This window comes from Anopheles arabiensis, chromosome 3, assembly GCF_016920715.1.
Source record: "Anopheles arabiensis isolate DONGOLA chromosome 3, AaraD3, whole genome shotgun sequence".
NCBI classification, from domain to species: Eukaryota; Metazoa; Arthropoda; class Insecta; order Diptera; family Culicidae; genus Anopheles; species Anopheles arabiensis.
Window position 1 is genome coordinate 87,243,346 of NC_053518.1, and position 11,887 is coordinate 87,255,232.

Below are 11,887 nucleotides of genomic sequence, written 5' to 3' on the forward strand. Positions count from 1 at the left end.
GATGACTTCCGGACTCAGCTCTATCACTCCGGTCGATTCTGACACCTTATGAATCCAACTCTGGATGACTAAAACTCCGTATGATTCCATCTCCGGATGATTCCACCTCCGGATGACTCGAACTCTGGATGAGTCCAACTCCGGATGACTCCAACTCCGGATGACTTAAATTCCGGATGACTCCAACTCCGGATGACTCCAAATCTGGATAACTCAATGAATCAGTGAATCAATATATCAATTATCAAATGAAATCACACCACAATGGTCGCAAAAAGGTAGAAAGCTGTTTAGACAAATACAAGTTTATGTACGCACACATTACCTTAGATTGCAAATCCTATGCAAGCTGTAACATCATTTTCGAAAGCCACTGTTTGCATACAGATCTACAAATATACAGCTATCATTTGCATTTTCTTTCTAGTGTGAATCCACGGCTGTTGTACATGTTTCAATGTCTTCCCAATCACTTGCACGTAATCGTCCGCTTGATAAGTATTGACCTTTTCTCGCTGACGGGGTTGGGAATTCCCCCACGCTATCGGCTGCCGCGCTCACAGTGCACACTGGAATATTGCTGCTGTCAATCTACCACTAACCGCGATTAACTTTCAGCCAATCAAGGCAAGGCGGCTGTGTGTGGCGTGCGATCAAAGTCGGCCTGGCACCGCTTGCACACTTGGTTGCGCTTTCCCAAAACTGCCAATGTGACCACAGTGTGTGAGTGCGGCTGTTGCGTACCAAAGCGGGCAGCAGCAAGTATGGCGTACTGAGGAGCAATTCAACGCCGCGGTACTACACGTTCCTGGACATTCGTATCGGTTAGGTTTCCCTCTTTTCTGGATGGCTTTTTCACTCCGAATTGGCATCCGCACCACTGACAGCAAACGATGCTTGGTGTTGGTGGTGCTGGTGATGCTACTGACTGTGCTGGCCTGCCTACCACCCTCGGTAGAGGGGAACTTCCCCGTTGGGAAATTTCGACGCTGCAACAACAATAAGGGCATCTGCGTGTCGCGCGAACAGTGCCTGAACGGGCAGATCAACACAGTGGGCCATATGCAGATCGAGCCGCGCCTGCTGAACGACGACGATATTGATGAGTGCGATGTGTACGGTATGCAGTGCTGCAACCTACCGAGCACCAACGTGCCGGCCGACAGTGACGAGGAGGAACAGGAGGAGGAGGAAAAGGAGAAGAAGGGAGGCACGGTGACGACCACCACGACAGAAGAGCCGGACGATCCGGACTGGAGTCGACAGTGCGGCCAGCGGACGGACGTCACGGAGCGGGCCGACCAGGACGGTGAGACGAATCGGTTCGAGTTCCCGTGGAGTGTGGCGTTGTTTAGCAAGGCGCAATTTTTTGGCAAAGTGCGCAAAGAGTTCCTGTGCGGTGGGACGCTGATCGACGACTACCTGGTGCTGACGGCGGCCCGGTGCGTTAATCAGAAGGATCGCAACACGCTCGTGGTGCAGCTGGGCCGTTGGGACTTGGATGCCGGGAAGGAGTCACGCATGCAGGTAAGAATGATGATCATGATTCGTTAACGTTCACTTTTTAATGGATGTATTTTGTCGCAGGAAATAGCCGTAGAGGAGCTTATCATCCATCGGGGCTACGTGCTGTCAAGCCATCGGCACAACGTCGCACTGCTCGTACTAGCCAACGGTGCTCAGCTTGGCCGGGCGGCCAATCGGGTCTGCCTGCCCGACCATAGCGTACAGTTCGGGCCGGACACCCTGTGCTACGTTGTCGGCTGGAGCAACTCACCGTCACCGAACACGTCCAACCGACAGCTGAAACTCCGGTCAATGGTTGCGCCCGTGCAGGAATGTACGGCCACGATCAGGCGTTCCACGGGCGCGTGGGATTTCCGGCTGCTCAGCGAGAACATCTGCACCACCTATCTGGACGATACGGTGCCGTGTGAGCGGGCACCCGGGTCGGGGTTCGTGTGCGAATCGCCCACCCTACCCGGGCAGTACTTTCTGGTGGGCATCGCGTCGTACGCAGTGCGCCAGTGCCACAAGTACCGGGCGCACGATGTGTTTGTGCACGTGCCCGATTACATTGAGTGGGTTGACGGCCATGTGGTGAATCAGAGCCGGCAGACGAGCTTCTATCGGCCCGATCCGATCAGCTTCGATTAGACGTAGGGCCATGCAGGCGAGGATTTAGCGAATAAATGATTCTTAAGGTGCATAATCTTTGAAATGCGTGCTAATTTCTGTTATTTTCAAAGTCCTAGCTCACTATGTGCTTTAATTCTTATTGAGGATCACTGATAGTCCTTAAGCGTGGTCCTGTGGTACAGTCGTCAACTCGAACGACTCAATAACATTCCCGTTGTTATGGGTTCAAGCCTAGAATGGAACGTCCTCCCCCTTTAGCAAGGATTGTCTATCCTGCTGCATGAAGAATAAGTCCCTAAGCCCATAGAGGTTTAAGACAGACCTCTAGGCTGACCACGAAACACTGCCCACAAACAATAAGACAAGCGTTATTATTCTAGTTAATTTATTGTCTCATCCATATTTCCCATCCCAAAAGCCCATTCCCGATCACGTTCGCTGCCGATCGAGGAACGGGATTTTGCGAGCAGCGCGTCTAAGTGTAGAGGTAGAAGCTGTCAGTAATATTACGCTGCCGCAGATGATCGTCGATCCATCCGCGGAACATTGGCACGTTCACGTACACCCCGGGGATGCCATCCTCGCCACACCCAATGCCCCACGCCACCATACCGGCCTGGTAGTAGTGGTTGACCGAGCCCGGAATTGGGCAGATCAGTGGCGACCCACCGTCGCCCTTGCACGTATCGCGGCCCTTCTCACCGCCGGCGCAGATGAAGCTCGAGTGCAGCTTGAACCGCCGGCCGAGGCGCGTCGTACGCAGCGCCTTCTGGCACTCTTCGTTCGGCATAATGGGCAGCTCGATCTTCTTCAGTATCACCTGGTACGTGCCCTGCTTGCCGAACACATCCTTGCCCCAGCCGCTGGCGAAGCAGCGCGACATGTCGAAGTTGTGGTTCGCCGGCGGCAAACAGATCGTGTTGACCGTCTCCATCAGATCGGCCGGTTTGTCCAGGAACAGCAGGGCAACGTCGTTAAACAGACCACCCTTGTAGAACTCGGCGTGCGAAACGATCTCCACCACGTTACGATCCTGCGCGAAAGAGAAGATCCCTCGTTAGTGAACGGCTGTGAAAGGTGTCCCCCCTTCTGATCGCTCGTAACGTACCTGATAGTCAAACATTTCATTCTTGGTCTGCGTGTCCCACTCGCCCAGTCGCACCTTCACCTCCTCGATCTTTCGGTTCTGCACGCAGTGAGCCGCCGTCAGGACGACCGACGGGTGAATGAGGGAACCGCCACACTGGTACACGTTGATCACTTGGTCCAGCGCTTTCTCCTCCTTCAGGATGGCCACCATCCACGGGAACTCACCGTACTCCGATTCGCCGTCGTTGTCGCCGGTAATGCGGAAGCCCACACCGTCCACATTGCGCAGGCCACACTTTTGCGGCACGCTGACCGTCTTGTCCAGCGGGTTCTGGGTACCGGTTCCGACTTTATCTGTATCAATGGGATGCGTGATTAGTGCTGCTGGAAGGGTGGATTTCCCGTCATTGGTAAATGATTTGCAAGCAAGCAGAGGTTAGTAAGGGGTTAGGGCACAAAAAAGCTACCTGGTTGAGTACCCTTCACACCACCACCTTGGTTATATCCACCACCAGTGCCAGGGTGTTTAGCACCGCCCGGACCCCCATGATGTTGTCCAGCTCCGCCCGGTTGCTTTCCTGGTGTCGGAGTCGCCTCTTTGCCGGGAGCAGTAAGCCCAATGACATTAGGCTGTCCACCCTGTGTTCCCGGTTGCACTTGAACGGTACCGGCTGGACTGGTAGCACCAGCTCCTCCAGGTGCAGGTTGACCGACTGCTGGACTACCTCCGGCACCACCAGTTCCTCCAGGAATTTGTTGTCCAGGTTTTGGAGCACCTCCAGCACCAGTTCCAGGACCGCCTGCACCACCCGCACCTTGTTGTCCAGGCTTTGGAGTTGGAACGCCTCCTACACCCGATCCAAGACCTCCCACACCTCCAGCGCCTGTTCCAGGACCGCCTGCACCTCCCGCACCTTGTTGTCCAGGCTTTGGAGTTGGAGCGCCTCCTGCACCTACGCCTCCTGCACCTGCGCCTCCAGCACCTTGTTGTCCAGGCTTTGGAGTTGGAGCGCCTCCTGCACTTCCTACACCACCTCCAAGTCCTCCAGCACCGCCAGGCTTTTGAGTGGATGCACCACTTGCACCAGTTCCAGTGGGTCCAGCTCCTCCAGCACCACCAGGCTTTTGTGTTGGAACACCTGTTCCAGCACCTCCGATACCTCCCGTTCCTTGCTGTCCAGCTCCAGTTCCACTAACTGGTGTGCCAGTGCCTCCTTGCTGCGGTTTACCGGTACCCGGTTGCCCAGCGGTGGGACCAGATCCTAAATCCGAAACAGGGGGACCACCACCCTGCACTTGCGGTACCTGTTCACGATCCTTCACCTGATTAGCGGAAGTACCTCCGAGACCACCTGGAATCAGATCCGCACCGGCCAACACCGTCTGCTCGTCGCTTTCGGAGCCAGACGACGAGCAGGAGCTGTCACCCCGACAGCCTCCATGGCCCTGTCCGTGTCCATGTCCATGGCCCTGACCCTGTCCATGAGGTTTACCATAACCACCACCAGTGCTACCACCACCCAATCCACCGGCAGGACCACCGGCACCCGCAGGCTTATTACCGGTGCCCAAGTTTCCTGGTCCGCTGGGTGTTGTCGGCACCTGGCCCGTTCCCTGGCCGGGTGGAACGGATCCCGCTCCTCCGGGGCCAGGGTTAGGGACGGTAACAGGAACCGAATGGGGTCCCCCTGGCACCGGCACCGGTACGGGGCTGGGCCCAGGTATGGATGGCGGCGGTGGCACCACATCGTCCTCTTCGCCCTCCGGATATGGGCAGCACTTGAGCAGATAGTCCTCGCACTCATTGTCCGGGTTGAAGCGAATGTCAATGATATTGGCACCGTCCGTGTTCAGCTCGCCGTTCGGGCAAAGGTGAAGCTTCACGCACTCACCGCCGGTACATTTCTAAAAGGAAGAAAGCAGAATGCAATCAAGCGTTTTTAGAACCGGTCGTACATGTACGACGAATGGGGAGATAAGAGAGTTTGTGTCTGTGTGTGTGTGTTTGTGTGCGCGCGCAAAACGGTGTTGAATCTCGCGGATTCTTTTTTAGGATGTTTATGACTAGCTAGCGAAAGCTGTTGTGCCACTTACGATAACCTCCTCATCTTCGGATCGCACCAGAACCAGGCACAGACCGACCAGCAGTAGTAGTAGCCCCTGTCGCCACAGCATCGTGTGATCGAGGCGCGATCAAACGCGATCTAACGGGAATGTACGGGAAGGTGAGAAGAAAACAAAATCACACTAATTAGAACGTGTTCAGCACGCTAAAAACATCACTGCTGGATGGAATGGATCACTCGATCGTACGTGTGCGTTGCCTACTACGCCGTCTAATTAATGCGTTTGAATCACATTACATTAGCACGTTTCGCTTTACTTTCACGATTTTTGGGGGATTCACCTTCCTCCTTACCTTGTCCGAAACCGTACGGTCTTAACGAATCTTATGCGCAATCTTCTCCACCTGCAATTCACTACGATGTGAATGGGTATTTGTATCAAAAGTGCTGAACACACGCACTTTAGCCTGGACTGAAACTTTCCCCAACCGCTTCCCAGTGCGGTTCGGCTCGAACTGATTCTACCGAGCGCTGGACCATTGCCTCGAAACCGCGACGCAATCGGTTGGCATGAACATCCCCCAAAGGTCTACCCCCCTGAAGCCAAAGCAAACCGATCGCGGGTTTGCCCCACCACCCAATCGCGGGACCAGTTCGCGACCATCGGAACCCGAGCGTTGAATCTCTGTGTGTGAGAGTGTGTGAGTGAGCATACAATCTGCTCCCTTCGGATGGCTTGTTTCGCTTGAGGCATGGGGTTCCGAATGCATCATGTGTATAAGTCGCAACTGAAAACAAAACAAGACAACATAAAACGGATAAAAAAGAATCGTGAAACAACTGGATTGATGATAAAACAAAGAACTGCGATCTGCGTGTCATAACGTTTTTGGCGGTCCGGTAGCATCAAACGAGCATCGATCCGGGTGGAGGAAACTCAATACTCTTTCCTCGAAGGAGCGTAATTTGGTAGAACAGTAGAATTGGGTCTGGAGCTGAGACCTTAATCGAGTTAGGCCTGCTCTAATCTTTGCGTTCTGGCTAGGGGTGGCACTGTGAGCAGATTTCATTGTTTGTTTTGCTTACCACCGACCTTCGCTGATGAACCCAATCAAGAGGTGGGGTGTGTGTGTGTGTGTGTGTGTGTGTGTGTGTGTGTGTGTGTGTGTGTGTGTTATTTAACATTTCGTGACCGCTTAAACGTTGATAATGTACAACCCAGCTGCTGCGTCCCGGTAAGGTGGAACGATGCTTCAGGGAGTAGCAATGCCACTCTCGTATCTCATCGCACAAGCAACACTCCCTTGGGCCGTTGAGTGAAATCGTGTACCGAGATAGGGCTCGAGGGAAGTTGGCTGGGAAAACCTGGAATAATTATGTTCCAACACAATCTAACCGGAAAGATGCTCCGTACTTTCCCAGCAAAATCGAAATCGAACCCGGGCTAAAATTGGGTTTTCTGTGTTTATGGAGCGGGATTTCATGTTTGAACGCTATTTCCTGGATTTGTTTGCTGGACAAGGATTATTAAGTTGTCCAGCAACATTAGTCGGAGTAGCTGTATGTAATAGATCACATAGATCATGCTTCTTTCACCGTGATCTTGCTTTACTCTGTGCTAGGCAAGCTGACTGTTGCTAACATTCGGTATTGGTTAATTGAAGGCTCATCTGAAGGGATTTTATTATGTTGTGGAAACTTCAGCGCTAAACCGAGAATACTCCCAATTCTTGAAAACTATGAAAATGACTTCAAACTTCTTGATTATTTAATTCATTAATGATCTATCTTCGGCGTCGCATTCGTTGCTTCTATATCCTGAAGACGTGAACGATTATTACAGAATAACTTAACTAGCAATCGTGACCTTGGCACCACCCTACTTGATCATAAACTAAATTGCAACGATCACTACTTAGCTGTGATGGACAAGGCCAATCGAACGTTAGGTTTTATTACACGAAATGTGTCAGACTTTACAGGGGTTCTCTAGATAACTCAACACTGTAAGCTTCATTTCCAATCCGCAGTACACAAAGTAATGCATTAGAGATCATTCGAGTTGCCATATGTTATTTGAATTTGAATATTATGTTGAAATGTATTTTACGGGAATGCATTGTTTGCTTATGATGTTGAGCTGGCTAGAGACACCCTGTAAGGACCCAATGTTCATCAAAGCTGTTAATTCTTCGCTAGTTCGTTCTATTCCAGAATACAACTGGGTAGCTTGGGCGCATTCTAAAGTTGTTTGGGTCAATAGACGATAGTTGATCCAGCGTAGGTTTTAGCTCTCCGTAACCTAGATTAGCTCTCCGTAACTTACCGTGGTTGGGCCAGTTACCACAAGCACTGCTTCCTGTTGGGTTTACAGTCACTGGCTTTTAGACGACAAGTTTCACAGGCAACAATTATTGATAAAATGCAACGAAAATAACACTCCTTTTCTACTCAAAAATTCAAATGTTTACACATTTGACATGGCACATCATTCCGTCTTACTATCTCCAGTAATGTTTATGCCATGCCTCTATAACCGCAATAAGCAAAATGTGTAATAAATTTAGCTCGTATCACGACCACTATCACTTCAACACTTCAATATTTAAAGATAAAATCCTATTGGCAGGAACGACTTAACAATGTGGCGAACTGAACCTAATTTTAAGTGTCAGAAATAAGATCTAAAATGCTCAATTAGACATAATTTCTTTGAATAAATATCAATAATGGAGATACTCACTCACTTTCAGGTCTCATTTGATTGTTCGTATGTAATGATCTTCTCTAGGGCGGATGTTAGTAGCCCTTTCAGTCAGAATTCTCGCCGACACCATCGTTATTAGTGCGCCGAAATCCCACCAATCTCCACAGGTCGACATCTATATCGTCGTAAAGATAGCGCAAAGACAAAGACCCTACCTGACAGAGGTCTTTTACCGTGATATACTTTATCAGCAAGAATCTGCTTCTAAAGAAGATATCTGGTGGCAGAAGAGTTTAATTAGCCTTGTGCGGAGCTAACTTCAACGTTCACGAGGAAACTTGCAATCACAGAACGGCGAAAACGGGTGTGTTAAATTTGATAAACTATAAACCAATGCTCCACATTTTGATAGGTACTTGATGAGTTTATATATGAAACAATTAAAATGCCCTTCCATTCGAGCACGAAACAGACCTTCATGTGGGATATCCCACTGCACCACCGACAAACTGGTTTCTCTTTTTAGACTCACAACGCACTATCTCTCTACGTTTCTCTGGAAAGCTAGAGAAAACAGGACCACTTCAAAGTACGGTCCAGTGTGGACTGATTCGAATGATCGCAAAACTCCTTACTCATTGCCGCCGTACGGTTGAAAATGTGTAAGCTCTAGCTTAGCCCCTCTCTCTGCGATCGTACGTTTTGAGCCACACAGCGTTTAGGTGTTGATGTATCTGTCAAATGAGTCGATTTTGATTAGTTTTCCTCTAAAAGCCACCAAATCTGTTCCATATCTATGCTGAGCTTAAGCTTACATCAATATGAGTGCAAATAATATTCTTTGGAAGTATTTTCTTTTTATTCCTCATAACACTCCTATGCTAGCCGGATGCTTGGTACTATGCAACCGGACTCTAGCGATCGTACTCATTCCTGACCGTACTGGTAGTAATCAATAGCGAGATTGCGTTTCCTCAGTTGCTCATCGATCCATTCACGGAACAGTGCCACATTCACGTACACCCCGGGTACGCCTTCTATGCCACAGTTAATGCCCCATGCCACTATACCGGCCTGATAGTAGCCGTTTGCCACGCCAGGGATCGGGCAGACGAGCGGTGACCCACCGTCACCCTTGCACGTATCGCGGCCCTTCTCACCCCCGGCGCAGACGAAACTCTCGTGCAGCTTAAACCGCCTTCCGAGGCGCGTCATACGCAACGCCCGCTGACACGCGCCCCGTGGCATCAGGGGCAGCTCGACCTTCTTCAGAATTGCCTGAAACATTCCCTCGTTGCCAAACACATCCTTGCCCCAGCCGGATGCGACGCAGCGCACCGGATCGAAGGTGTAGTTCGCCGGCGGCAGGCAGATCGTGTTGACCGTCTCCATCAGATCGACCGGTTTGTCCAGGAACAGCAATGCCACGTTGTTCAGTGCGGCTGGTGCGAAAAATTCCTCATGGAAAGCGATCTCCACCACCCAACGATCCTGTGGATGAAACGTTAAATCAATGCATTTCTATGACACTTACTTTGTCATAGTCCTACCTGATGCGGGAATGGTTCCTTCCAGCTGCGGGTGTCCCACTCGCCAAGCCGCACTTTGAGCGCGGTGATCGTAATGTTCTGTACGCAGTGTGCCGCCGTAAGGATGACGGACGGATGGATGAGCGATCCTCCGCACATGTAGGTGTTTATCATTTGGTCCAGTGCCTTTTGCTCCTCAAGGATGGCCGCCATCCACGGGAACTCACCGTACTCCGATTCACCGTCACTGTCGTCGGTGATACGAAACTGGACACCGTTCGAATTGCGCACTCCGCATGTTTGGGATCCAGTCGCCGGTGCTGTCGGAGGCCGGTTCGTCGCCGCTTTGAGATTTTCTGGAAACATTGCAAAACAATATTTAACTGTTTCTTCCCCGATTTGGCGGGTCGGATTTTGGAATCGACTACAGACTAGATTCCAAAATTGGTTTCAGAATTCAGATTCTCTTACCCGATTTCACGTTGTTTGCCCCACTGGATGACAACAAGTTAGCTCTTTGCGCTGCAACGCTCGGCACTTGCTCGGCAGCCACATTCAACGCTTCTCCAGCACCGTTGCCTGTTGCTGGTGCCTTTAGCAGTTCGCCCAACTCATCCCGCGACTCATCGTCCTCATCCTTTGGGTAAGGGCAGCACGTTTCCAAATAGCTACATTCGTCCTCGGGATTCAACCGTAGACTGATGACGTATGCACCATGGTCTTCAAGCTCGCCGGATTTACACTTTGTCACTGGTACGCACTCTCCACCGTCACATGGCTGTGATAGATTAAATAAAGGCACGTTTTATTCGTGAAGCAACACTGCAAATCGCTTAGGACTTGCACCACATACCTTAGCTTCTTCAGTCTCAGCATGCGCCAGTAGTAAGCAGGAAGCTAGCGTTAGCCCTATACGCCACCAAAGCATCCTTATAAGACCTGTTGAGCTCTATCACTGGAATAGAGACAGGAATGTAAAATAGATTGCAGCGAAAGCACCTACTAGGCCATCAAATGGAATCGAGCCTCGTAAGTCTGTATAGCAGAAGGCATTACCGCGTAGGTCGTTACACCAAAAAGAAGAAGAAAGCTATGTAGTCCCATGGAATACTGCCTGCTAGCGCCATGAAGCTCTCAATTTTTTTTAAATCCAGTTTTAAATTTAAAATTCAAATTTTTAAACTCATTCAAAATACCGCTATTACCGAACCAATTGTTGCCTAGAGCGTATCTTACCAGTGTTGTGGTGTTTTGCTGACAATACACCGTAAGTCGCATTCGTTAAACGAGTTACCATCAAAGCCTGGGGAGCGCTCAAGCGGGGCACTCATCTCAGGATATAAAAGTAAGGTACGTGATGGGTGACATCCTCTTTGATAAGCTCAAGCGCTTATACTTTATAGAAGTGCGAATGAATAAATAAAATATTACACGACCTAGCATAACACTAGAAAGCGTACGTTAAACGAAGCTTCGGCTTCAACTTCGAGGAAAAAGGCCACAATCTTTCCAAGAATCTTCAAGGAAGTGATTGCGTTCTACAAAATGAGTTTTTCGCATTGAAATGTAACGCCGTCGAGAGGATTTAGATTCTGGAATTTCCAAGCAAATGCTGAATGTCTGTGGCTAGATTGATAACCTTCTTCTTCTTCTTCTTTGGCTCAACAACCGATGTCGGTCAAGGCCTGCCTGTACCATCTTGTGGACTTTGGCTTTCAGTGACTAATTGATTCCCCCCCATAGCAGGATAGTCAGTCCTACGTATGGCTGCGCGGTCTATTTGGGGATTGAACCCATGACGGGCATGTTGTTAAGTCGTACGAGTTGACGACTGTACTACGAGACCGGCAGATGTGTATCGATGGGCTCGACCAAAACAAGTATATAGCCCACACTTGCAAACGAATTCCTTAAGCTAATGTAAATGCTGCGTATTCTCTCACAAATTCACTGTAAATAAGACTGAATGATCCGTTTTAAATATCAACAAAGAGTACGTAAAATAATCAATCTCATGATATGGAAACTATAAAAACGAAGGTCAAACACTGATTTCTCGCGCTCGCATCAAACATCGAATAAGCCACACAAGTTTCAGCGTAACGTACGAGTAGAGTAGGTAGCGTAACGTATCCAAAGCACAACGATTGATGTCGTTCAATCTAAGCTAATTTGCTAACTTACCAAACACGGCTCCAAAACATAAAACGCGCTCCGAATCAATTACACTAGGTTGCTTAAGGGGCCAAATTTTCTTTCATCAATAATCAACGTCTAAACCTTTGAAAGAGGTAGATACTATAGAAAACTCTAGAAAACAAGAACTGCTTCAAAGCGCGGTCCTGTTGGGACTGATT

The 11,887-nt window shown here is 49.8% G+C and overlaps 3 protein-coding genes across 4 annotated transcripts; 1 reads left to right on the forward strand and 2 right to left on the reverse strand.

Annotated features, from left to right (window-relative positions):
• The first annotated feature begins 617 nt into the window (after positions 1–617).
• Positions 618–2,221, forward strand: LOC120901889 (CLIP domain-containing serine protease 14D-like). The gene is made up of 2 exons (XM_040310234.1): positions 618–1,527; positions 1,588–2,221. Exons 1-2 carry the CDS (start codon positions 847–849, stop codon positions 2,155–2,157), a joined length of 1,251 nt encoding a protein of 416 aa, XP_040166168.1. The 5' UTR covers positions 618–846; the 3' UTR covers positions 2,158–2,221.
• A 286-nt stretch (positions 2,222–2,507) lies between these two features.
• LOC120901882 (uncharacterized PE-PGRS family protein PE_PGRS46-like) lies at positions 2,508–5,822 on the reverse strand. Of its 2 annotated transcripts, XM_040310224.1 has the most exons (6): positions 5,648–5,822; positions 5,323–5,432; positions 4,368–5,133; positions 3,696–4,181; positions 3,248–3,582; positions 2,508–3,172 (listed from the first exon to the last, which is right to left on the reverse strand). In XM_040310224.1, the coding sequence occupies exons 2-6, from the start codon at positions 5,401–5,403 to the stop codon at positions 2,615–2,617; spliced, it is 2,226 nt and encodes a 741-aa protein (XP_040166158.1). In that variant the 5' UTR covers positions 5,404–5,432; positions 5,648–5,822; the 3' UTR covers positions 2,508–2,614. The 2 variants fall into 2 exon arrangements, with proteins under 2 accessions (XP_040166158.1, XP_040166156.1); XM_040310222.1 differs by having other exon boundaries at positions 3,696–5,133.
• Positions 5,823–8,854: 3,032 nt separating this feature from the next.
• Positions 8,855–11,863, reverse strand: LOC120902176 (phenoloxidase-activating factor 2-like). Its single transcript, XM_040310722.1, has 5 exons — positions 11,715–11,863; positions 10,384–10,485; positions 10,002–10,308; positions 9,552–9,886; positions 8,855–9,492 (listed from the first exon to the last, which is right to left on the reverse strand). Exons 2-5 carry the CDS (start codon positions 10,456–10,458, stop codon positions 8,929–8,931), a joined length of 1,281 nt encoding a protein of 426 aa, XP_040166656.1. The 5' UTR covers positions 10,459–10,485; positions 11,715–11,863; the 3' UTR covers positions 8,855–8,928.
• Positions 11,864–11,887: the final 24 nt, after the last annotated feature.